The 26,118-nt window shown below is 48.1% G+C and overlaps 1 protein-coding gene across 1 annotated transcript in view; it reads left to right on the forward strand.

Moving 5' to 3' along the window:
• The window catches only part of IL31RA (interleukin 31 receptor A), a 1,545,596-nt gene that overhangs the window by 454,334 nt on the left and 1,065,144 nt on the right, over positions 1-26,118 (forward strand). Inside the window, exon 5 of the mRNA XM_069222232.1 lies at positions 18,982-19,102. Within this exon, the coding sequence (XP_069078333.1) occupies positions 18,982-19,102 (121 nt within the window). The remainder of the gene's footprint in view (positions 1-18,981; positions 19,103-26,118) is intronic.

A 26,118-nucleotide genomic window follows, 5' to 3' on the forward strand; every position in this document is an offset into this window, starting at 1 on the left:
ACCCCGTCCGTCTCGTAGGACCCGACTCTCCAGGTCCCAAACTAGCACCTCAGCCACAACATCTCCGGGACCACTGGTGCCTGTAGTCACCGGAATCTGGAGTGCACCGGCCACCAGGGCAGCCAGTGTGGCACGGAGCCACAGCACGGACAGTCCCCCACCTGTGAAGCATCAAAAGTTGGCCAGTGCCCGGCAGGAGAGGGGGAAGACTCCAGCCGCCAAAGCCGCTCCCAGGGGTACAGGTGGGAGTGTGGAGTCAGCTGCAACACCTTCCAAGGTGGGGAAGGGCCACAAAAAAGTCAGCAGGTCCGGGAAGAGCAGCATGGAGGAGAAGACCGCCATCATCCCCGCTGCCCAGGAGGCCACTGCCATCATCCCCGCTGCCCAGGAGGCCACCGCCAGCACCTGTCCTGTTGCCCAGGAGGCCACCGCTAGCACCTGCCCTGCTGCCCAAGAGGCCACCGTCATCATCCCTGCTGCCCAGGAGGCCACCGCCAGCACCTGCACTGCTGCCCAAGAGGCCACCGCCATCATCCCAGCTGCCCAAGAGGCCACCACCAGCACCAGCCCTGCTGCCCAAGAGGCCACCGCCATCATCCCCGCTGCCCAAGAGGCCACCACCATTATCCCCGCTGCCCAAGAGGCCACTGCCAGCACCTGCCCTGCTGCCCAAGAGGCCACTGCCACTAGCCCCGCTGGACCAGAGAGGACCGCCAGCACCAGCCCCGCTGGGCCAGAGAGGACCGCCAGCACCAGCCTCGCTGGGCCAGACACGACCGCCAGCACCAGCCCCGCTGGGCCAGAGAGGACTGCCAGCACCACCAGCACCAGCCCCGCTGGGCCATGAAGGACCGCCAGCTCCGCTGGGCCAGAGAGGACCGCCAGCACCAGCCCCGCTGGGCCAGAGAGGACCGCCAGCACCAGCCCCGCTGGACCAGACACGACCGCCAGCACCAGCCCCGCTGGGCCAGAGAGGACCACCAGCACCAGCCCTTCTGGGCCATGAAGGACCGCCAGCAGCTGAGTCACTGCAAAGGACCCCACCGCAACAAGCACCACTGAACAGGGCATCGCCGCAACAAGCACCGCTGAACAGGGCATTGCCGCCACAAGCACTGCAGGCCCATGAGCGCCAAGGGCACTGACGCTACTGAGTCCGTCACGAGCAGGATGAAGCACGCTGGGCACCAAGCCCCCTCCAGAACCAGTGGAGAAAGACATCTACTACCTCAGTCCTTGGCAGGATGAAGCACTCTGGGCACCAAGCCCCCTCCAGAACCAGTGGAGAAAGACATCCCCTATCTCTGTCCTTGGCAGGATGAACCACTCTGGGCACCAAGCCCCCTCCAGAACCAGTGGAGACTGTCATCCACTTGAGAGACTGTGGCTTTGCACTCCCCAGGATACAGCAGTGGGCAAACCACCCACTGTAGAGACTTGAGAGACTGTGGCTTTGCACTCCCCAGGATTGAACAATGGGCAAACCACCCACTGGAGAGACTTGAGAGACTCTGGCTTTGCACTCCCCAGGATACAGCAGTGGGCAAACCACCCACTGTAGAGACTTGAGAGACTGTGGCTTTGCACTCCCCAGGATTGAACAGTGGGCATGTGGCCCCCTCGTGGATTTGGCGTCGTGCACTCAACCGACTGAGGTGCCCCCCCTTTCCCTCCCCCTGAGGTGCCTGTTTTATTGCTATCTGATGCCTCTGCAGTGTTCTCTCCGTCATGGTCGGGGATCTTGCGTGGGCCTTGCCTATACCGTATGGGCCCAGTGTTCCACGGACTTCAATGGAGCACTACCTGGACTACTATTCTTGGTGTATATTTTGTTTATAGTGTATATATGTATATTTTTGCGTACTGGATTTTAATATATTACAATGGTTACACTCATTTTCTTTTGTCTTTGCATTCTTCCAGGGGGGTGGGGGGTGTAACTGTAATGTATCATGCTGTATTAGTGTGTGTGTTGTGGTGGGTGAGGGTGGGGGTGGGGATGTTGCGTGTTGCGTGTGTGTGTCCCTGTTTTTTCCCTCCCCTGTGTCGTAGGTGCAGTACTCACCGTGGTCTTCGCCACTGGCGTTTGTGCTCCTGGTAGAGGAGCAAGAAGATAAGGGATGGCAGGATCTGCAGCTCTGGTTCCATGGCGTCCTGGTTCCTCGTGGGGTGTGTAGAGGTGAGCGTTTTCCCTTCGAAGTCCTGTTTCCGCTGTGTTTTTGTCCGCGGTGAATCCGTCCCAGAAAAGGTGGCGGATTGGTAGGTTGTGATACTGTGGGCAGTACTTTGTCTTCCGCCTGTCTGTTGGCAGTGACTGCCAAACTGTTTGTTTGTACCGCCGTGGCGGTCGGAGTGTTAAAGTGGCTGTGTTTGTTGGCGGTTTCTGCCATGGTCGTAATTCCAATTTTTTTACCGCCGGCCTGTTGGCGGTCTAACTGCCGCTTTAACACCGTCTGCCAGGGTTGTAATGACCACCAATGTCTTTTACCTGTGTGTTTTGCTTTGAAGTTTAGGGGATGTATGTGGTTTGTAGTGAAATTTTGTGATTTGTATTTTAATTGTTACTCATGGAATTCTGCAGTGTGGAATTGTGTGTTACGGAGTGTATTCGTGTAATGGAATTATGTTGCATGGTGAACATATATGGGTGAGTTGTGGTGCCCTCTAGGGGCTTTTTTAGCATTACAACATAATGCTAACAACATATTTCTGATAAAGGTTTTTATTTGGGTTTACATGATGATTGTATGTGTTTTATTAATTGCTCCTTTTTGCAGTTATGACCATGATTTAGGCCAACTTAACATCCTTATTACACTATGACTGCTTGAACACTCTTGATATGTTTGGGTGACCCTTCTAGTTTATTTCTCTTGTTACTCCTCCGTGGCTGTCTTGTGCTTGTTTTTGGTAATTGTATTAGCCAGCCAGCAGCTTTGATTGTCGGGTGACGAAAGTGGTATTCTATTGGAATTAACATGGCAGATTTAAATTAGGATGCTAAATGGCACCATTTTCATTTTTTTGCTGCAGATAGAGGAAGCAGGCAAATGGAAGTACTTTAGTTATATGCAAAGCCACTGGAATTATGTGTCAGGAACGGACCAAAATATGAGAGATGGTTGACCAATTTATGTGGCAAGAAAAGTCCAATTAAGCATTTACAGCGCCAATAGCTCTAACTCTCACTGCATTATAAATGCTTGTTTTATGCTTCTGACCAAAGAGTGCATTTATATGTTTCCAGTTGTGGTTAGTGTACTTTGTATTTGAACTTTTTGGAACATCTACCAGGGCATCTTTATTTTCACCTTGGGTACCACCACCCACGTCAAGGCCCCTTAAAATAGCTATGTCTGTGCACATTAAGCTGGACCTGCAGCATCCAGGCCCTTAAACTGCCCAGTGTTAACATGTTCTATATGCAACCGAATACAGATCAACAGCATTTTAGACACTTTCTAAACCCTCCAAAGTTGCTCTAAAATGATCATAAAATAAGTTTCGAAAGGTGGAAAACCTAACGCATTGAAACCATTTAGGCCCATATTTATACTTTTTGACGCACAACTGCGCCAACGCAGTTGTGCGTCAAATATTTTACCGCCGGCTAACGCCCTTCCAACGCGCCATGCGGGCGCCTTATTTATGGAATGAAGTTAGCCGGAGCTGCAGACTGGTGTGCGTCAAAAAAAATGACTAACACCAGGCAGCGCCGGCATATGGGAAAATGGAGGTTGGGCGTAAAAAAATGGGGCAAGTCAGGTCTGAGGCAAAATTCAGGCCTCAAACCGGATTTGCGCCATTTTTTTTGACGCCCAACCTCCATTGACATGACTCCTGTCTTAGCAAAGACAGGAGTCATGCCCCCTTGCCCAATTGCCATGCCCAGGGGACTTATGTCCCCTGGGCATGGTCATTGGGCAAAGTGGCATGTAGGGGGGCCCAAATCAGGCCCCCCTATGCCAAAATAAAACGAAAAAAAATACTTACCCCAACTTACCTCAACTTCCCTGGGATGGGTCCCTCCATCCTTGGGTGTCCTCCTGGGGTGGGCAAGGGTGGCAGGGGGTGTCCCTGGGGGCATGGGAGGGCACCTCTGGGCTCCTTCTGAGCCCACAGGTCCCTTAACGCCTGCCCTGACCCAGGCGTTAAAAAACGGCATCCATCAGGCTGTGCGCCGTTTTTTAAGGCCTGCCCCCTCCTGTGCGTCAAAATGACGTCAGAGTATAAATATGGGGCACAGGCCTTAAAGTCATTTTTTGGAAGGGAACGCCTACCTTGCATATAATTAACGCAAGGCTGGTTCCCCCTTCCAAGAAATGACGCACATGGTGGAATTTTGACGCCGCGGGGTCGGACGTCAAAGTATAAATATGGGGCAGGGTTTGCGCCGATTGTGCATCAAAAATTTTGACGCACATTCGGCGCAAACAGAGTATAAATATGCCCCTTAGTTTTTAATCGCGCTTAATACAGGGTTTAAGCTATTGCCATCTTTTGTAGTTTTGAGAACTGTGGCACGGCATTTGTCTCCGCCCAGTTACCCTATGAGGGGTGTTGTTCACTCTGCTCAGCTGAGGGGGTGTGGACTTTTCCAGTTAGAAGACTCTGCTGTGGCTGAGGTAGAATCATTATTAGCCTAAGCTGCACGACTCTATCAGGCAGATGCGACTCTTCAGGTGACTACGTTAGCCGAGCCGACAAGTGCTATGAAGAGTTTATCTTAAACATCAATGTATTACTTAAAATTGTTATTTTATTAAGTTGTTCCGCTGATGCCGAGTGCTAATATAATTTGGTTAGTTAAAACAACTGTATACCTTGTTAATACATTTTAAACTTTTCCATGTTGTAATAATGTGCATTTTTCAATGTGCACTTTCAAGCTGGATTTCTGGCACATATTTATTGATTAATAAATTACATTAAAATGAAAGAGCCTCAACAGTACATATAAATATATTATAAAATTGTTGATGTACAGTAAGTACTATGTAAATGTTACTACTTTAAAATGGATGCAATCAAACTCGAGCATGGAGGAAGCCAGTCAGCTAGAAAGAACTGGAGAAGAAGCAGAGAGTGAAAGAGGGAGTGGATAGAGACCATGCTAGAGTGTAGACGAGACTGCGATGGAAAAAGAGGACAGATATTCGAGGAGAGAAAGAGCTACAGAGAGAGAAATCTAACAGAAGGGAGAGAGGGTGATAAGCGCGAAAAAGTAAACAAAGGATAAAGCTATGGATAGAAAAGCAAGGGAAACACCTAGAGGAGGCTAGAAGAGAGCGCAATGGAGGAGAGACTCAGCTTGAAACATAACTTGTTGCTGTTTTCCAGCACTTTCAGCTTTTTAAGCACAAATGCTTTAAATGCAGCTTTCTTTCCAGTGTAAGTAGATTAATTTACAGTGTTTTGTCTGCGCACTCGTGGTACTAATGCCTGGCAAAGATATATACATGTATACATTCCTGCCAATACACCTTACCTTGGCCACAATCAACATACATTCAGGCTCTTGTCTTGCTGTCTGCCTGGTTATTTAGCCACAGCAGGGTTGATGTCACTGTCTCCATGCTGCTGTGTACACAGGGTGAACACATGGCCCCCTTACTTCTGAAACCCCCAAATCTTGGAGACTAAAGAGAGACACTGCCTTTGCACAAAAGAACCAATAAATGTTAACGTTTATAATTAAATACTTTTACGGAAGGCAAGCAGATGCAGTTCATGCCTGTTTACAAAAACAGAGAGAATTTCAGAGCGAGAATGCTCTGCAAAAAATAGCGCAGTGAGGAGAAAAAGATGGAGGGCAAGCAGAGTACAAAATACAGAGCACAACTTGGAAGACAAGCAGGAAACTAAAAAAACAAAAATAGCACCAGTATAGAAACAAAGCAGAGCCAGTAAAACATTTGTAACTTTGTGTGGCCTGCTGAGTACATTTCCAGCTCTCTTTAATCAGAGAAAAGCTCCAATCAGAGCACCACGCCTGGTCATTTTACGGCTAGGGTGGAGGAGGTGGGAGGAATGAACGCTGCAATAAAATGAAAGCAGTTCAGCCTGAGGTCTCCACAGTGTAACACCAGCAAGAAAGGAAAAAAAAGTAGTCCCTGAAACTAAGAGATAAAGAAGCACGGTGTAATTATACAGTAGTTAGTCCCTCCTCCCAAAGAGAACAAGCATTTTCAATGCAACGGGTCTCGCATTTGCTCGAGTTAGAGCTATTAGCGTTGTAAACTCCTAACCGGACTTAAAACACAGCGCGATCACGCTGAAATTCAAAACTGAAAAACCGAGCACGATTGCTCTATGTAAACCCCAGCGCGATCATGCTGCATGGAAAATAAACAGATAAAGTAGTCTGGAAACCAGGCTGAAAATATGGAGCCTCGAATGGTTTCAGTAGTTTACCGGTGCTGTGCAGGTGGGCTAAACACCAGAAAGGGCATGACGTATGCATGCCTTTCACAAATGAAAGCAAGCAGGTTTTAAAAGGCATGCCCACGAACCAATGAAAGTGACTGACGTGACATGGGCGTGGTTGGGAGCCCAAAGAGAGATTACAGCATGTGACGGAGCGCTTTGCGCTCGCCCATAAAAAATGATGCTGTATCATTCCCTAGGCAAAGCCAATGGGTCAAAAAGACAAGATCTATCAAATTTACTAATTTGTGTTTTTGTTTTTTGTAGCTTTCTGTGCGTGGTTGCAATGTCGCAACTCTATTGCTAGTTGCTTGCTGTGTTTATGATCCTTTTGTGTGCTACTGATTCCGCCATAATATCTTAACAGTAAAATTAGTAAAGGAAAAAAAAGGCAATATGAAGAAGTGTGGGAAAAGGCCACAATGTAAGCATCTACAGTCTCTGTTGCTGGGGCTCCCTTTATTACTCATACTCAGCTTACATCTTTCTCTGTAGCTGTGAGAGGGCAACGTTTTGGGTGCACTCCACCATATTTTGCTGGGATTTTATTTATGTTGCTGCTCAATATTAACTTGAGTTCTTATGTGGTATATCTGTTTTGTGTTTGTGGAGAAACTTGAGTGCCTTTGTTCCATGTGCGCATGATGAGTGCGGCTGAAGGATGCTCAGAGTGATGTTAACAGCGCAGTATCTTATTTCTTTAAGTTGAGGGCAGTGTTAACTTACACTACTGCGATTTGTGGTGTTATTCCTCTATGAGTGAAGCAGCACTGCTGCACTGCTGCTGATTATTATACTTGTCTGTTTTGAGTACCAAGCAGTAGGTTGCACTGTTTCTGCCCGTACAGTACCAGCTCTGTGAGCATAGAAAGACTGCACTACAGAGACTAGTGTTTTTAAGTATCTTATAGTATGTTTCAATCTTGCACTGAAGGAATTTGGGATCACATGTACAAAGCCTTTTTTGAGGTCGCAAACGGGCCTATTTGTACCAAACCCAAATGGCGATTCGGTAACCTGTTCGGGTTTACAATTCGATATTAGGAAGGGGCATCTTGAGAGTGTCCTTTTCTAATACCGAATCGCAGTGGTATGTATGAATGTTTTGCAACCGAAATGCGGTCACACAACATTTGCATTTTACCACCAATTTCAAATTGGTGGTAACCCATTCGCAAATTGGAAGGGTTCCCCAAGGGACCCCTTTCCCTTTGTGAATGTTTGTAAAAGAATTTTTGAAGAGCAGGCATTTGTTCCAAGCACCACTGCCTTCTCCCCAAAAATTAAAAGAAAACTTTTCATTTGTTTTTTATACACATACCGTTTTCCTTTAAAGAAAATGGGCTGCATTTAAAAAAAAAAAAAGATTGCTGTATTTAAAAGCAGTCACAAACATTGTGGTCTGCTGAACCCAGCAGGCCACTATCCTTGTGATTTTAGCGATTTCCTAATGGGTTGCAAACCGAGACCTACCTCATTAACCCCTTTTATGCCACAAAATAAATTCTCATCCCACATACATATGTGCCAAATCCACATTGAAAAATTGCACGGTAACATTATTTATCTTGAAAATGAGATGATTGGTGTGTGAGTTGCACTTAAAGAACAATTATCACATAAATTCAGTGGAAATGTGGGACGACAAAACTAAACTCCAGCTCAATTCCTTTGTTGCGTTTCATTATCTGTGTGTAACTGAATCCAAGACAGGATTCCCAAATTCTCTCTTTTAACACTGCACCAAAACAACGTATTGTGCTTCAGATTCTCGAAATATACTGAGCACGTGATATAAAATTACCTAATTCACGGAAAGTATGAATGCCTCATTTTGTTTTAAAAAACCGTCCATTGTGTAGTGTAAGATCGTTTGTAAACCTACCATAGCCGTGTGTTTAGATGTGAACCTCTATAATTCCAAATAACCCATCCTAAGGCCATTGAAGAAAGGAGGAACAGCATCCTAATATTGTCTAAAATGTATAAGAATGCATGGTGTCTTTTATGTAACAGCAAACACAGCATAGGACGGTGTGTAGTGTAAAAAGTAATTCACAAGCTCTTCATTGTGATGTAGGCACGCCTACATCAAAGTCCACAGGAGGCAACCTAACTATAGTAAAATGTAGTTAGAAATAATCTTGCACTATTGGAAAGCAGTGTGCGCTGTTGAGGAGAACTAAAAAGGAACAGAATTATGCATTTTAATTTAAAACTTTGTGATTGCAAAAAAATGCAAAACGTCTTTGCAAAATGGCTGCAGTATTGAAAAATAAAATGAGAGTCAATTAAGATGTATAAAATTTAAGATACATAGTAAGGCCCATATTTAAACTTTTTGACGCTAAACTGCGCTAACGCAGTTTAGCGTCAAAAAATTTAGCGCCGTCTAACGGCATTCTGAAGCGCCATGCGGGCGCCGTATTTATGGAATGGCGTTAGCCGGCGCTAGCAGACCGGCGCTGCCTGGTGTGCGTGGAAAAAAACCACGTAGACCAGGCAGCGCCGGCGTAGGGGGAAAATGGCGTTAGGGCGTCTTAAAATGGGGCAAGTCAGGTTGAGGCAAAAAAATCGCCTCAACCCGATTTGCGCCATTATTTTCGACGCCCAGACGCCATTTAAATGACTCCTGTCTTAGTAAAGACAGGAGTCATGCCCCCTTGCCCAATGGCCATGCCCAGGGGACTTATGTCCCCTGGGCATGGTCATTGGGCATAGTGGCATGTAGGGGGGCACAAATAAGGCCCCCCTATGCCACCAAAAAAAATTAAAAAATATAAAAAATTATACTTACCTGAACTTACCTGAATGTCCCTGGGGTGGGTCCCTCCATCCTTGGGTGTCCTCCTGGGGTGGGCAGGGGGGGTCCCTGGGGGCAGGGGAGGGCACCTGTGGGCTCATTTTGAGCCCACAGGCCCCTTAACGCCTACCCTGACCCAGGCGTTAAAAAGTGGCGCAAATGCTGGGTTTTTTGACCCGACCACTCCCGGGCGTGATTTTTGCCCGGGAGTATAAATACGACGCATTTGCGTCGCCGTCATTTTTTTAGACGGGAACGCCTTCCTTGCATCTCATTAACGCAAGGAAGGCGTTCACGCAAAAAAATGACGCTATTTGCCCATACTTTGGCGCTAGACGTGTCTAACGCCAAAGTATAAATATGCCGTTAGTTTTGGGCCGAATTTGCGTCGAAAAAAACGACGCTAATTCGGCGCAAACGGAGTATAAATACGGGCCTAAATATCTACAAGATAGGTTTAAGATGCAATAATGAGTGATAACAAACCCAGCTCAATATACTTCATGCCTGCAACCTCATCTACAGACCAGAACAGGACTGCTGGGAAATAACTTGTAATTTGCCACAAGCTTAGACTAGTGTTTGAAAATCGTTTGTCATTTCGAATTAGTGCACAAAATAAAGAAGAGGAATGCTGTGCAGGTGGCATATATAATACTTATAAAAATCTCCAGTAATAAGAGTTTTTTGCTTGGATGCAAAATACCGGGTCAAATATACTTTACGTAAAATAAGATGTCAAATGTAATTTACTTTATAAATTATTAGCAATGCAAGTTTACAAACAATGCCATTTTTGTAGTAAATACATAGGTCCATATTTATACTTTTTGACGCTAAACTGCGCTAACGCAGTTTAGCGTAAAAAAATTTAGCGCCGTCTAACGCCATTCTGAAGCGCCATGCGGGCGCCGTATTTATGGAATGGCGTTAGCCGGCGCTAGCAGACCTGCGCTGCCTGGTGTGCGTGGAAAAAAAACACGTAGACCAGGCAGCGCCGGCGTAGGGGGAAAATGGCGTTAGGGCGTCTTAAAATGGGGCAAGTCAGGTTGAGGCAAAAAAATCGCCTCAACCCGATTTGCGCCATTTTTTTCGATGCCCAGACGCCATTTAAATGACTCCTGTCTTAGTAAAGACAGGAGTCATGCCCCCTTGCCCAATGGCCATGCCCAGGGGACTTATGTCCCCTGGGCATGGTCATTGGGCATAGTGGCATGTAGGGGGGCACAAATAAGGCCCCCCTATGCCACCCAAAAAAAAAACATTTTTTTTTTTATACTTACCTGAACTTACCTGAATGTCCCTGGGATGGGTCCCTCCATCCTTGGGTGTCCTCCTGGGGTGGGCAAGGGTGGCAGGGGGGGTCCCTGGGGGCAGGGGAGGGCACCTGTGGGCTCATTTTGAGCCCACAGGCCCCTTAACGCCTACCCTGACCCAGGCGTTAAAAAGTGGCGCAAATGCGGGGTTTTTTGACCCGACCACTCCCGGGCGTGATTTTTGCCCGGGAGTATAGATACGACGCATTTGCGTCGCCGTCATTTTTTTAGACGGGAACGCCTTCCTTGCATCTCATTAACGCAAGGAAGGCGTTGACGCAAAAAAAATGACGCTATTTGCCCATACTTTGGCGCTAGACGCGTCTAACGCCAAAGTATAAATATGGCGTTAGTTTTGCGCCGAATTTGCCTCGAAAAAAACGACGCTAATTCGGCGCAAACGGAGTATAAATATGCCCCATAGACTGTTTCTGACTGAGCTGACAGCTTTTGCCCTAAATAGTGAAGTCTCCAATATTTCAAAAGGTACAAATACATTGTTCTGGAATCTAATAGAAAATATTCCTGCAGATGTAGGTGGTTGTTTTTGCACAGGGGTGGAATATTTATTTTAGTCAATGTACACAGGACTAGGGAATATTCCGTAATACGAAGATCAGTATAAACCCTATAGCTATACATCTCAGACATAAAGGGGGTGATTCTGATCTCCAAAAGACCGCCCGCCAGCCCAGGGAAAAACTCCCTTCCCACGAGGATGCCGGCTCGTAATCGAGCCGGCGGAGTGGGAAGGTGCGACGGGTGCAGTGGCACCCGTCGCGTATTTCAGTGTCTGCAAGGCAGACACTAAAATACTTTGCGGGGCCCTCTTACGGGGGCCCCTGCCGTGCCCATGCCAATGGCATGGGCACGGCAGGGGCCCCCAGGGGCCCCGCGACCCCCCCTACCGCCATCCTGTTCATGGCGGCTTTCCCGCCATGAACAGGATGGCGGTAGGGGGGGTCAGAATCCTCATGGCTGCGGAGCGCGCTCCGCAGCCATGGAGGATTCAAACGAGCAGCGGAAAGTCAGCGGGAGACCGCTGACTTTCCGCTTCTGACCGCGGCTGAACCGCCGCGGTCAGAATGCTCGTTGGAGCACCGCCAGCCTGTTGGCGGTGCTCCCGTGGTCGGTGGCCCTGGCGGCCACCGGCCGCCAGGGTCAGAATGACCCCCAAAGTGAGTAATTGACACCCACTTGTTGTGTCTAGGACTTAGAAGCTCAAGACAGACTTAGAAGACTTCTAGAGCGGTTGTGTTAGAGAAGGTCCCTTTGGGATCCTTTACCGTTGCTTGGAGTGGGATGGTGTCATGGCATGATTTAAACAAATGTTTATTAATATATATGTACTGCACAGACAGTGACTGAATATACATTACCTGGCAATTCTGTGATTAGGTCTCACCTCGGTGTGTTGTGTATAGCATATGCAGTAGTGTGGGCTGAAAAGAGGTGACAGCCGGGGCCCTGTGCAGACCACGCACATTGTGGAACATGTGTATTTCACATTCGCTGTTTATAAAAAGCATTCCTTTAATTCAAACCTCGATTGCACGCACTGAAAAGATAACTCTGGAAACTAAACAGCTTTTCGTGTGTTTTTGTCAATAGAAAGATGTCTGGTGTTGAAAACGCACCACCTTTTCATTGGACAATTGTTAGCGCAGTCAGAGAATTCATGCGCAATACTCTTTCACAATCATAAATTGACTGTCCGTGAGCCCACAATGTAGCCTTAAATTCGGATACTTCCCTTTTTCCGCATAGCATGCAAATCCAAGGCTAGTAATCTCCTCCATGGACAGCGCTTCCTCCTGGAAGAAGGGGCGGCATTACAGCGCTACTGTGCTCACAATTCATTCACACATGTTCTAAGGCCCATATTTATACTTTTTGACGCAAAACTGCGCTAACGCAGTTGAGCACCAAAAAAATTAGCGCTGGCTAACGTCATTCTGAAGCGCCATGCGGGCGCCGTATTTATTGAATGGCGTTAGCCGACCGGCGCTGCCTGGTGTGCGTGAAAAAAAACCATGTACACCAGGCAGCGCCGGCGTAGGGAAAAATGGCGTTTGGGCGTCCAAAAATGGGGCAAGTCAGGCTGAGGCAAAAAAGCCGTCTTAACCCGATTTGCGCCATTTTTTTTTGGCACCCAGACGCCATTAACATGACTCCTGTCTTAGCAAAGACAGGAGTCATGCCCCCTTGCCCAATGGCCATGCCCAGGGGACTTCTGTCCCCTGGGCATGGTCATTGGGCATAGTGGCATGTAGGGGGGCACAAATCAGGCCCCCCTATGCCCCAAAAAAAAAAAAAAAAAATACTTACCACAACTTACCTTTTCTTCCCTGGGGTGGGTCCCTCCATTCTTGGGTGTCCTCCTGGGGTGGGCAAGGGTGGCAGGGGGTGTCCCTGGGGGCAGGGGAGGGCACCTCTGGGCTCATTCTGAGCCCACAGGTCCCTTAACGCCTGCCCTGACCCAGGCGCTAAAATCCGGCGCAAATGCGGGTTTTTTAGTCCCGCCCACTCCCGGGCGTCATTTTTGCCCGGGAGTATAAATCCGACGCAATAGCATCGGAGTAATTTTTTTAGACGGGAACGCCTACCTTGCATATCATTAACGCAAGGAAGGTGTTCACGCAAAAAAATGACGCTAACTCCATGTACTTTGGCGCTAGTCGCGTCTAACGCCAAAGTATAAATATGGAGTTAGTTTTGCGTCGAATTTGCGTCGAAAAAAACGACGCAAATTCGGCGCAAACGGAGTATAAATATGCCCCTAAGTACGAAACAACGACGCAAAACATACATTCGTGTTAGAGCTAATAGCGCTGTAAATGGAGACGGCAAAAGTGCAATTATCTACGTAACCAGAAACAATGCACTAACTGTGTAACAGGGTCGATATTATGCAAAGCGCTCGACTTCTGCCAAGCGAGATCGCGCTGCGAAAATAGAGAAAAAGTAGTCCACGAACTGGATGGAAAACAGCGAGCCTTGCATATTTTCAGTACTTGGCTGGTGCGCTCGAGGAGGACTAACCACCAGAACAGGCATGACGTATGCGTGCCTTCCACTAATGAAAGCAAGCCGATTTTAATAGGCAAGCCCACAAACCAATGAAAGCCACTGACGTGATGTGGACGGGGCTCCGAGCCCTTTTTAATTCCTAAATCGTCTCGCTAGCGAAACGCATGCGCAAGCGCATGCGAAGCAGGCTCAACCCTAAAAAAGGAGGAACAAAAAGGCATGACTGACCACTAGCAAGTAAGGATTTTTAAATGGCACTGAAACAACCAAATGAAATTGCTTTAAGCCCATACAAGTATAAGTATACTAAAAGTATATAAGAGAGCATACGTTTACACTTGACCTAAAAAGACGGAAGGAACAAGGACCACCAATGAAGTTGTGTATTTAGTGTATGGTTGTCTTAATGACTTATACACCTTTGCATCCGTCATGGAATAATGTTAGAGGAAAAATATCTCTCACTTCTGATAACCCAGTAAACTGCACAACCGGATACCGCAGATTAGGAATGGTAAGAATCTGGCAGTTTTATGGGGTGTAGAGGGCACTTCTGTGAGTGACCTTCAAATATTCTACAACTGACTGAGTGGTGAAAATACAATTATTGCACTTCGCCACTATAATGTACCAAAGAAAGGCTGGACATACAAACATTGTGCTAAATCACATACATTGGGGGTCATTTTGACCTTGGCGGTCTTTTTTAAAGACCGCCGAGGGACCGCCGTGCGGAAGACCGCCAGTGCAGGCGGTTTGCCGCTCGGCCTATCATGACTGTTGGCAGCTCTCCGTCCCTTTACGGACGGAGAGCTGCCAACAGCCATACTGGCGGGAGGCGGGGAAGTGGAGGTTGCTCCACCTCCACCGCCACGCCAACAGAACACCGCCCAGCGAATCACGTCCTGAGATTCGCCGTGGCGGTGTTCTGTTGGCGTGGCGGTGGAGGTGGGGCTGCCCCCATGGCTCGGGTCCCCTCCCGGAGGATCGAAGGACCAGGTAAGTCGATCGCCCTTTAGGGGAAGGGGGAGGGGGAGTGTTGTGTGCGTGCATGGGGGTGTGCGTCTGAGTATGTAGAGGGGGTGTTTGAGTGCGTGTATGCTTGTGGGGGTGATGCGTGTTTGGGAATGAGTGCGTGTATGTCTGTGGGTATGTCTGTATGGATGTGTGCGTGTATGTTTGAATGTGGGTGTGCGTGTCTGACTGTGTGTGTGGATGTTGGCATGTATGTCGGTGTGTGTGCGTGTGTGTGTTGATGGTGCCTGCATGCGTGTCGGGTGTGTGTGAGTTATGTGATTTTGGGGGTCGGGGTGGGGAGGGGGCCCTGCCACCTTTGGGGGGTGGCAGGGGTGGTGAGGGGTGTAGGGGAGGGAGTCGGGGTGGGGGAGACCCCTATCAGTGCCAGGGAAGGAATTCCCTGGCACTGATAGTGCTTACCGCCATGGATTTCATGGCGGCTCAAAACGCTGGAAATCCACGGTGGTAAGCCGGGTCCAAATACCGCTGGCGGTATAGTGACGGCTCCCAGGTCTCCAGCCCGGTGGGCGGAACGGAGAACCGGCGGATGACCATGGCGGTAACCGCCATGGTCATAATTCCACAAGTTACGACCGCCAGCCTGTTGGCGGTCTTACCGCCGGTTCTCTGCCTTCCGCCAGGGTCGTAATGACCCCCATTATGTTGTGGAATGTTGCAGCACAGTATCGCCTTTAAAATGATACCGATTGATGGGAAGATGTATGAACGGTCTTATGCAATTTTTATTTAACATAATGTTAAGTGATGTTAAGAAGAATTATTGCTGTCTAAGAAATCCTGTGAAATCTGATGTATACAACGCACGTTGAGCTTTGTTTAATAAAAAGAGTTAAAAAAAATAAAATAAAATGACACCGATTGAACCCTCTTTTTGCCATTGTTACCCTCACTTTTTGCCAGCTGTCAGTGTGTTTTGACTGCGTTCACTGAGATCCTGCTAACCAGGACCCCAGTGACTGTGCTCTCTCCCACTAAATTTGGCTTTTACTGACTTTACACACCCCACAATTGACATACTGGTGCGGGTTCCCCATGGGCTGCAGAATGTAATATGCCACCCAGGGGAGCCCATGTAAAATAAGTCTGCAGGCCTGCCATTGCAGCCTGCGTGAAAAGGTTCATGCACCCTTTCACTACAGGTCACTGCAACAGGTCACTATAAGTCACCCTTATGGCAGGCCCTCCTAGCCCAGAGGGCAGGGTGAAAGTACCTGTATGTGAGGGCACCCTTGCATGAGCAGACGTGCCCCCATGAACTCCAACTCCATTTTCTTGGACTTTGTGAGTGTGGGGAAGCCATTTTACCCGTATTTTGGGCAAAGGTACCTACCTATATCCAGCTACATAATGGTAACTCCGAACCTAGGCATGTTTGGTATCAAACAAGTCTGAATCATACCTCAATACTGTTGCCAGTATTGGTTGTATGATTCCATCCACTCTGCTGCCATCCTACAGACAGATTTTTTCCCTCCTGCTGTTTCAACAGCTCAAGCCCAGGAAGGCAGAACAAAGGATATCCTTTGGGAGAGGGAGGAAACACCCTCTTCCTTTGGAAATAGGTGTTACATGGCTTGGGGAGGAGTAGCCTTACCAAGCCACTTGTATGCCTTGAAGGGGCCATTTGGTGCCCTCCTTGCATAAACCGGTTTGCACCAGTCCAGGGACCCCTGGTCCTTGCTCTGGTGCGAAACTGTACAAACGAAAGGGGGGGTGACCACTCCCCTGTCCATCACCACCCTGTGGGTGGTACATAGAACTCACTCAGGTGACCATCCGATTCTGCCATCTTGAATCCAATGTGGACAGAAGCCCCTAGGAGCATCTGAGTGACCAGGTCTGTTAGGTGACGTCACAGCCCCCTCCTGATAGGTGGTCACCCTGCTGGGTGGCCAGTCCCTCTTCATGGGCCAATTAGGTTCTCCCTCTAGTGTGGGTCCTCAAATTCGACATGCAAGATTCCAGCAAGACTCCTCTGCAATATTTACTTCGACTTCTGGTCACTGGAACCACAACTGGACTTCACAGGAACCTACAATCTGCAGCTCCAGCGATGACTCAGCTCTGCAACATTGTTTCTCCGACTCCTTCAAGCAACTGCAACATTTCCCCAGCTGTGCATCCTCTGAGGGCGGCAAGTCTTCAGTCTGCACCAAGAAGCAAGAAGGCAGCATCTACCTTGGAGTGAAGGAGTCACTCGCCAGCATCCGCAGGCACCAACAGCATCGACGACTGGCCACGTAGACCCTCTCTCCTGCAACTCTGCATGAATCCTGCAACACAGGTGGTGGTCTGGAGTGGTCCACTTGGTCCCCTCTTCCAGCTGTCCAACTTGAAAGATGGTGTGTCTTTGCCTCTCCTTGCAAGACAGCACCCTTGCGCACCACGACTCTTGCAGCTACTAAGGCTTGTTGGCTCTTCTTCCAAGGAATCTTCAGGCTCTGTGTAGCCCTGGCCTCCAGCACCCTTCTCTGCAACATGTAGTCTCCTGCCTGCTGCTCCAGTAACATGGGACTCCTTTGTAGGTGTGCTGAGTGGGCCTCACTGCAGCTCCTTGTCTACTGCCTGTGAGTTGCCTGTGGGGACTGCATCCCTGACTTCTGACTCTCCTCACCACTAAGGATTGCCTGGGACTCCCCTCCTGGGGTTGAGTCCTCTCGGACCTTCCTGGTCCCCAGCAGCTCTACAACTCTTCTTCTGCAACTCTTGCCTTTGCCAAGGCTTGTTGGTGGTTTTTCCACATCACTGATGGACTGCAACTCTTCTTACAACATGTCACATCGACTGCATCTCTTCTGGAACTCTTCCCATGCTCCTGTGCTGCATAGCCAACTCCTGGTCTCCACCGTCGACCTGGTCCTGCACCTCGAGAAGTGTGGGTGGTGGCTCCTGCCCCAACCGGACACTCCAGCTGGAACTGGACTTGGCCCCCTTCATTTTCAGATCCTCTTCTGTCAGGATCCATCTTTTGTTTCTTCCAGTCTTGCTTGGGTCTTGCCCAGTCCTTTTACCTGTGGGTTTGGGAAAAGCGAGGTACTTACCTCTTCTCTCCTGGTCGCTGGGGGGCAAACTGGTACTTACCTTTTGGTGTTCCTAGATGCTCTACTCTACAGATTCCACTTACCTGGGTGTGCGGGTCTCTCTTTAGCATTCCAATTCTTTAGTATATGATTTGGTCTCACCCTAGGTTCTCTATTGTTTACTGTTATTTTACTGTTTTCTATTGCTTCCTATGCCCATTCCTGATTACTAAGGTGTAGATAATAGTATGTTTACTCACCTGCTAGTTGAGTATTGCCTATACAGTATTTTAGTATGTGTGTTACTATTAAAAAGTACCTTTATTTTTGTAACACTGTGTGGTACTTTCAGGTGTGTAAGTGCTGTGTGACTATAAGTGGTATTACATGAGCTTTGCATGTCTCCTAGATAAGTCTTGGCTGCTCATCCACAGCTACCTCTAGAGAGCCTGGCTTCCTAGACACTGACTACACCTCACTAATGGGGGATACCTGGTATAAGGCGATAACACAATAGGTGCTCACCACACACCAGGCCAGCTTCCTTCACCGATTTTCTGGAATATTTTAATGATCATGACGTATGTTGTCTACATGAAACCTGGCACGGCCTTAGTGTATCAGTCAAGCTGTCCTGTTCACGGTGGGGACAGGCATAATTACCCCTTTCTACCCTCTTCCTATCATCCAGTATGGATAAGTGTATTAGTAAGGACAGACTTAGGGGTAAGTAGAGCAACAAACAGAGGTCCCGATGTTCTGGCAAATGCCCCTGTCCCTTGGAGTGTTTAAAAATAGAGACACAATGACTACATGGCAGTAGTAGTCCTCATCTGTTAACCTTGGGTTAGGGAGGTAGTAAATAAAGAAATTTGCAGCCTACCACTACACCATTTTAATTAGCAGGAGTCATTACAAGGTACAAATCGTTTACTAAAGATACCAATAACAATATCCATTTACTATCCAACAATCTCTACAATAAAGCAAAATAACTCATGCCTAACCCATCTTGTAAGGCGGTGAGTGAGGAATCAGGAATAATCTGGAGTGCGTTTATTTCATATCCCTACACAGGACTTACTTTAAATGTAATAAGTTATGTGAAATGATTTTGATAAAATCATTCAACTGTGTGTGAACTGATTGAATGCATACTATCTTGATTTGCTTGAAAATACAGAGGCTTTCACTAGAGATTGGGCACCTTAACCAGGGTAGTTTAAATATGAAAATGATAATTCGGGGCACAATAGCCTTGTTTCCTGTTTAAAGCTAAGATCCATGGATTCCACTGAGGAAATAAATGAGAGATGTTAGTCAATGTCAAATTTTTGTATCTTTGCAGATCGACCAGAAGTCCCACAAAATATATCCTGCATTTACTTTCACGAAAATAATTTTACTTGCACGTGGGCTCCAGGGAGAGATACTGAACTTCAAACAAATTATTTATTAGTGTGTAGCGGGTAAGTATTCTACTATAAACAGTCATGTGATACCTATATAGACTGGTACCATGCAAATGCTCTCCAACTGATTGGCAAACAAGGGTTCTGAGTGGGGATCTCAAAATGGCAGACTCCCAGCAACTGTGGGAGGGAAGGAGTAGTTGAGGGACCATCCTCAATGGGGGTACTACATTTATATGTGTCTTTATTTGGTTCATATAGAATATGCTGCATAACATAATTGCTTCCAGTTGCTCCCTTCTTGAATGGTAACAGGGTTACAAATGTATTTATTTATTTTTACTGTGCAGTGCTTAATTTGCAAAAGAATGAGTACTGGTGCCCAGAGCACTGCTCCCAAGGTGCTATTAAAACCATTGCGCTGAATGCCAGGGTTGAGTAGTCTTAAATTCACACCAGACCTTGTTAATCCACTGTCTAACATTCTCTACCCCTTTATGTCACTCTTGTTGCCCTGATTTCTCCCTGGGTGCCTGATTTCTGTATTTCTCTTCTTCCTTCTCTCCCGCTGTGTATTTTTCTTTTGCGGTCAATATATTTCCGCCTACTATCTGTCCTGGGCTAGAGGCCATCAACCAAGATTCTCCACCATCTCTGTCCTGGACTTTTTTTTCAATACGACTGCAGGTTTCACCCATGACCTAGCAGTCAACCTGGAGACCTCGACCCTAGGTGTTTCTTGGCCTTCCTTTTTTCCTTTTCCCTTGAGGGTTCCAGGTGAGGTCTTGCCTTATGGTGTTTGATGCAGGCTTTTGCAGGGTGTGATCTTTCCAAACCCAGCGTCTTTTCATGATTTCCTCATGAGCAGGGAGTTTGAAAGTCTGCTGTCATAGATTGTTGTTGCTGATGGTGTTTGGCCAGTGGATTTGGAGGATTTTCCTCAGACAGGTGTTGATGAAGGTCTGGACCTTGTTGGTGGTGGTCACTGTTGTCCTCCAACTTTCTGCTCCTTACAGAAAGAGAGATTTTACGTTGGTGTTGAAAAACCTGATCTTGGTTAGCAGCGTTATGTCTTTCAGATTTTCTTTAGCTGAATGACGGCAGCCTTTGCTTTGCCGATTCTTGCCTTGACATCAGCCTCTGCATTGCCCTGCTTATCTATGACAATGCTCATGTGGATGAATACTTCAACGTCTTTCAGTGCATTGCCTGCAAGAGGTCCTGCAGTTGTGCTGGCTGTGTTAGCCTTCAGGATCTTGGTTTTTCCCCTGTGTATGTTGAGGCAAAGTTGTACTGATGAGGCTGCCACTTTGTTGGTCTTCTTTTGCATCTGCAGATGACTATGGTTGAGTAGGGCCAGGTCGTCTGCAAAGTCCAGGTTGTTGAGTTGCATCCAAGGTGTCCATGGGATCCCTTTTTTCCTTGCTGTGGATGTCTTCATGATCCCGTAAATGACCAGCAGGGAGAGAAAAGGTGAAAGCAAATAACCCTGGTGGACCACACTTTGATGGCTTCCATGAGGTTTCCTCCTTGGAATATCTTACAGGTCATTCCAGCGTAAGAGTTTCTGATGATTCTTACAAGTTTATCTGGCACACCACAGTGGCGCAGGAGTTTCATCAGAGCCTCTCTGTCCACGCTGGTGAATGCCTGCTCATAGTTGATGAAGCGACATAGAGGGGAGTTCTATTCCATTGACTGCTCAAAGATGCTGTGCAGTGTTGTGATCCGGTCTGTGCCGGATCTATCTTTGCGGAAGCCGACTTGCTGGTCTCGCAACTGAGCGTTGACTTGTTCCTTCATTCAGTTCAGGATCACTCTGTTGAACGCTTTACCTGGGTTTGATAGAGTAGATATCCCTCTGTAGTTTGCACAGTTACTCAGATCACCTTTCTTTGAGATCTTGATCAGATATCCCTCCTTCCAGTCTGATGGCACTTTTTCCTCTTCCCAGATCCTTCCAAACATGTGGTGGAGCATGTCTACTGATGTTTCAATGTCTGCTTTCAGTACCTCTGCAAGAATGTTATCATGTCTTGCTGCCTTCCTATTTCTCAGATGTTTGATGACTTGATATATGTCTTCTTTGGTTGGTTTGCTGCATTCGTTTGGCAAGTCCTTGTCAGCTGGGTGTATGTGTGGGAAAGACTGCGGCTTAGGTTGGTTCAGCAGCAATTCAACAAGGTCCACCTGTCTTCGTTGTTGGCCTTCATTACCCATGATTGTCTTCCAGCTTTGTCTTTAACAGGTCTTTCTGGCTTACTGTATCTGCTGGAGAGTTTCCTTGTTATATTGTAGAGTTCTTTCAAGCTTCCATGGCTTGCTGCTTCCTGAGCTTCTGTGGCCACACCACTCATGAGTCTTCGCTTGTCTTCTCTTAAGCTTCTCTTTGCTTCCTTGTTGGTTTTGGTGTATTCGCCCTGAGCTGTCCCCTTTTCTGCTCTTGGTTATTCCTTTCTCATTTGGATTTTGCAGAGGCTCTAAGGAGATTCATTTTGTATGCTGGTGTTTCTTGGGACCCAATATTTTGGCATGTTGACATCAATGTTTCTTTTTTTCTTCTTCCAAAGGCGTTCTACTGAGTCTCGGTTGTCCTTTAGTTCTTACAGATCTTGGAACTTGTTACTAATGGTGACTGAGGGCCATATTTATACTCCGTTTGCGCCGAAATTGCGTCGTTTTTTTTGACGCAATTTCGACGCAAAACTAACGCCAACTAACGCCATATTTATACTATGGCGTTAGAGGCGAATAGCGCCAAAGTTCCCGGAATGTGCGTCATTTTTTAGCGTGAACCCCTTCCTTGCGTTAATGAGATGCAAGGGAGGCGTTCCCGTCTAAAAAATGACTCCCAGGCCTTTACGTGGTATTTATACTCCCGGGCAAAAGAGACGCCCGGGAGTTGGCGTGGCTAAAAACGGCGCATTTGCGCCACTTTTTAACGCCTGCTCAGGGCAGGCGTTAAGGGGCCTGTGGGCTCAAAATGAGCCCACAGGTGCCCTCCCATGCCCCCAGGGACCCCCCCTGCCACCCTTGCCCACCCCAGGAGGACCCCCAAGGATGGAGGGACCCACCCCAGGGACATTCAGGTAAGTTCAGGTAAGTATAATTTTTTATTTTTTATATTTTTTTTTGGTGGCATAGGGGGGCCTTATTTGTGCCCCCCTACATGCCACTATGCCCAATGACCATGCCCAGGGGACAGAAGTCCCCTGGGCATGGCCATTGGGCAAGGGGGCATGACTCCTATCTTTACAATGATAGGAGTCATGTTGATGGGGGATGGGCGTCGAAAATAAATGGCGCAAGTCGGGTTAAGACGATTTTTTCGACGTAACCTGACTTGCCCCATTTTAAGACGCCCATGCGCCATTTTCCCCCTACGCCGGCGCTGTCTGGTCTACGTGGTTTTTTCCCACGCAAACCAGGCAGCGCCGGTCTGATTGCGCCGTCTAACGCCATTCCATAAATACGGCGCCCGCATGGCGCTTCAGAATGGCGTTAGACGGCGCAAAACTTTTTGACGCTAAACTGCGTTAGCGCAGTTTAGCGTCAAAAAGTATAAATATGGGCCTGTAAGTGCAGGGTAGCCATATTGAGTATATGGTCTGGGAGTTTGTCATTACGAACTCCACAGCACCATAATGGCTATACTGAATACTGGGAAGTTTGGTATCAAACCTCTCAGCACAATAAACCCACACTGATGCCAGTGTGAGATTTATTGAAAAGTGCACACAGAGTACATCTTAGAGATGCCCCCTGTATTTTAGCCAACCTGGTAGTTTAGGACTGACCAGTCTGTGCCAGCCTGCCACTTCCAGACGAGTTTCTGACCACATGGGGTGAGTGCATTTGTGCACTCTGTGGTCAAAAACAAAGCCTGCCCTGGGTGGATGTGCTTGACACCTCCCCCCTGCAGGAACTGTAACACCTGGCGGTAAGCCTCAAAGGTTCAAGCCTCAAGTTACAGTGCCCCATGGCAGTCCAGCTATTGGAGATGCCTGCCCCTGGACAAAGCCTCACTTTTGGCAGCAAGTCTGGCGGGAAAGTTAAGGAAAAAAAGGAGGAGTGACCACCTCAGCCAGGATCACCCCTAAGGTGTCCAGAGCTGAGGTGACCCCCTCCCTGCAGAATCCTCCATCTTGGTTTGGAGGATCAGGGCCAATAGGATTAAGGATGTGCCCCCTCCCCAAAGGGAGTGGACACACAGAGGGTGTAGCCACCCTCAGGGACCTTCGCCATTGGCTACTCCCCTCTAACCCCTAAAAAGTCCCTACATTTAGTATTTAAGGGGTTCCCTGAACCCAAGTCGGCAGATTCCTGACGACCTCAAGAAAGAAGAAGGACTGCTGAACAGAAAACCCAGCAGAGAAGAGAAGGAGACAACAACTGACTCTACCCCAGTCCTACCGGCCTGTCTCCTACTTCAAAGAGCTGCAAAAGAAAAGCGACGTGTCTTGCCGGTCCAGCAACCCCTGCAAAACCTCCAGAGGTCTGCCTGCATCACTGAGGACCAAGAAACTCCAGTGGACAGCGGACCTGTACAAAAGAAAAGAAGAAGAAACTGTTTCTAAAGGACTCACACCTCACTCTAGAAGTGTGAGTCCTAACCACTCTGCACTCGACGCCCATGGCCCGAGACCAGGTGGCCCAACCGGCCAGAGAGGGCCCCCAGGCGACAGTGACCAAGTGCCCACCCTGGGTTGACCTCTCCACCCCTCCACGACAGTGCTTGCAGATGGAATCTCGAGGACCCCACTGACTGCAACTGACCGGGATGAAGATATCTGACCCTGCAGCCCCCAGACGCAAGAGAAACTGACCACCAGTGCAGCAATGACCAGCAGGCGGCTCTCCTCCCTATCCAGTTGGTGGCTTGCCCAAGGTGCCCCCCTGTGCCTTACCTGCAGCACCTGAGTGACCCCCAGGGTCTCCCCACAGAGTTCCACTGGGAACCCGATGCCCTGTTTACACCCGGCCCCCCCATGCCACTTAGGGTGCATGCCTGGTGCCTACTTGGGGCCCCCAATGCTCCTCTAAACCCTCCTGGTTTGCCCTATGACAACGCGGGTACTTACCTGCCAGCACACCGGAACTGGAGTACCCCGTGTCTCCATAGGGGCCCATGTTATTTTGGCTCCTGTTTGACCTCTGCACCTAACCGGCCCTGTGTTGCTGGTGCTGGGTGTTTGGGGTTACCTCAATCCCCAACAGTGGGTTACCTATGCCCCAGAGACTTAGGCGGTAAACACCACTTTGTTCATGCTGGCGGTCTTTCTATAGACCGCCAGACCCCTTGAGACCCCTCTGGGCGCATAAAGAACATTCTGCTGGGCCGGGACATTGCTGAGGGCTCCATATGGAGCCGCCGTCAATGCCTCAGTGCGGCGGGTGCAGCAGCACCTGTCGCGGAGATCACTGCCCGTAAATCGGGCAATGACCTGCACGACGGGGCACTGCACGGGGGCCACTGCTTGCAGCGCTGCCCGGTCGGATAATGTTATCCACCATCGTTAGGCTGCCTGTCAGAGGTAGCGGAGGGGCGGCCCTCCCTGTGTTAATAATATGGCGGTTCAGACTGCCATGCCGGTCTTTTCCACCGCTGCCGGCATGGCGGTCTGAACTGCCAAGAACTTAATGAGCCCCTAAATCTGTAAGTTCATTACTTACCTTAAAAACTGTACTTTATTTTCTTCCCCCAGGAACTGTTGAAAACTGCAGTGTCCCCTTTTAAAATAGCTTTTTGCCATTTACAGAAAACTGTGTATATTGTTGACTCTATTCAAAATCCTGATTATACCTATGCAAAGTACCTTTAAATTTATGTACTTACCTATAAATTGAATCTTGTGGTTCTAGAAATAAATTGAGAAAACACTACCACAAATAGAGCATTAGTATTATCTATTATTGCCACTGTCAAGCTTCTGGGGAACCCCTGGACTCTGTGCACACTATATCTCACTTTGATATGGTATATACAGAGCCAACTTCCTACATCCACCATAACCCGAGTTATGGCTTCAGCAGCAGTCATCCAACGAGACGCCATATCTGCCACTGGCAAAACTGTCCTTCTAAAACACTACCCTATGTAAAAGGCAGATATGGTGACAAAATTGCTAGTGTGTGTGTGTGTGATGTGTGCAACAATAAATGTCAGTCACTTTACCTTAATTTTATTTTTTAGCTTTTAATCCCCGGGGGGAGTGATCGCACCTCCAGGGGTAACCCAACATATGTATTTTTTTTTAATTGTCCACGGGGGGTGGGGCAGGCAGCCCATTTTCATGAGGTCCACCCCCCCGAGTAAGTCCCTGGTGTCTAGTGGTATTTCCTGACGGTCAGTCAGGAAACCCTTCAAGGAAGGCCTGGTTTGAAGGGGGAAAATCTCCCCTTTCAAACCAGGCCTTCCTGGAAGGTGGGGAGGCTCTTTTGGGCCCGTTTTCCCTACCAGAGTAGAAAACAGCCCTACCTGCTGCTTCCTGCTCTGGTGGGTAAAACAAACTGTTGACAGCGGGCCTCACAGATGGGCGGGTAAGTGGGTCAGATCAAGACACATAAGCTCTTCCGTGTCTCCAGAGGGGTTTTAAATTTAAAACATCCATTCCTGGTGTCGGGCAATGGTCGTGGCAGGCAACAGGGAGGGTGCGCGTGTGTCGTCCATTCAATGACACACGCACTAATGGGGTTAAGCTTTAGCCAGGCCATGACAAGGTGAAGGTCAGACACTACTTCCGCTCCTCTCATCACTGTCACATCCTTCAGTGACCTGTGGACGTTTTTGACAAAGCAGACTTCGTTGATCTGATTCTCTGTTGAATGGTCTGATGACACCTGTGTTGCCTTGTGTTTTCTTTTGTGTGGCAATACACTACCTCCTATCATAAGACTGTTCAGGGCACAGAAATCTGCAAGCCTTTCACAATTCTCGTTCATTTCACCAAGGCCATGATTGCCCATGACTTCTTGGTACCCAGTTTTGTCACTGGCATTGAGCTTCCCCATTATGATGTTGCCTCTCAAAGTGTTTCTTCAGGATGTACTTGAGTCTGTTGTAAAACTCTTCT

The sequence above is a fragment of the Pleurodeles waltl genome, chromosome 1_1 (genome assembly GCF_031143425.1).
Source record: "Pleurodeles waltl isolate 20211129_DDA chromosome 1_1, aPleWal1.hap1.20221129, whole genome shotgun sequence".
Taxonomy (NCBI): Eukaryota; Metazoa; Chordata; class Amphibia; order Caudata; family Salamandridae; genus Pleurodeles; species Pleurodeles waltl.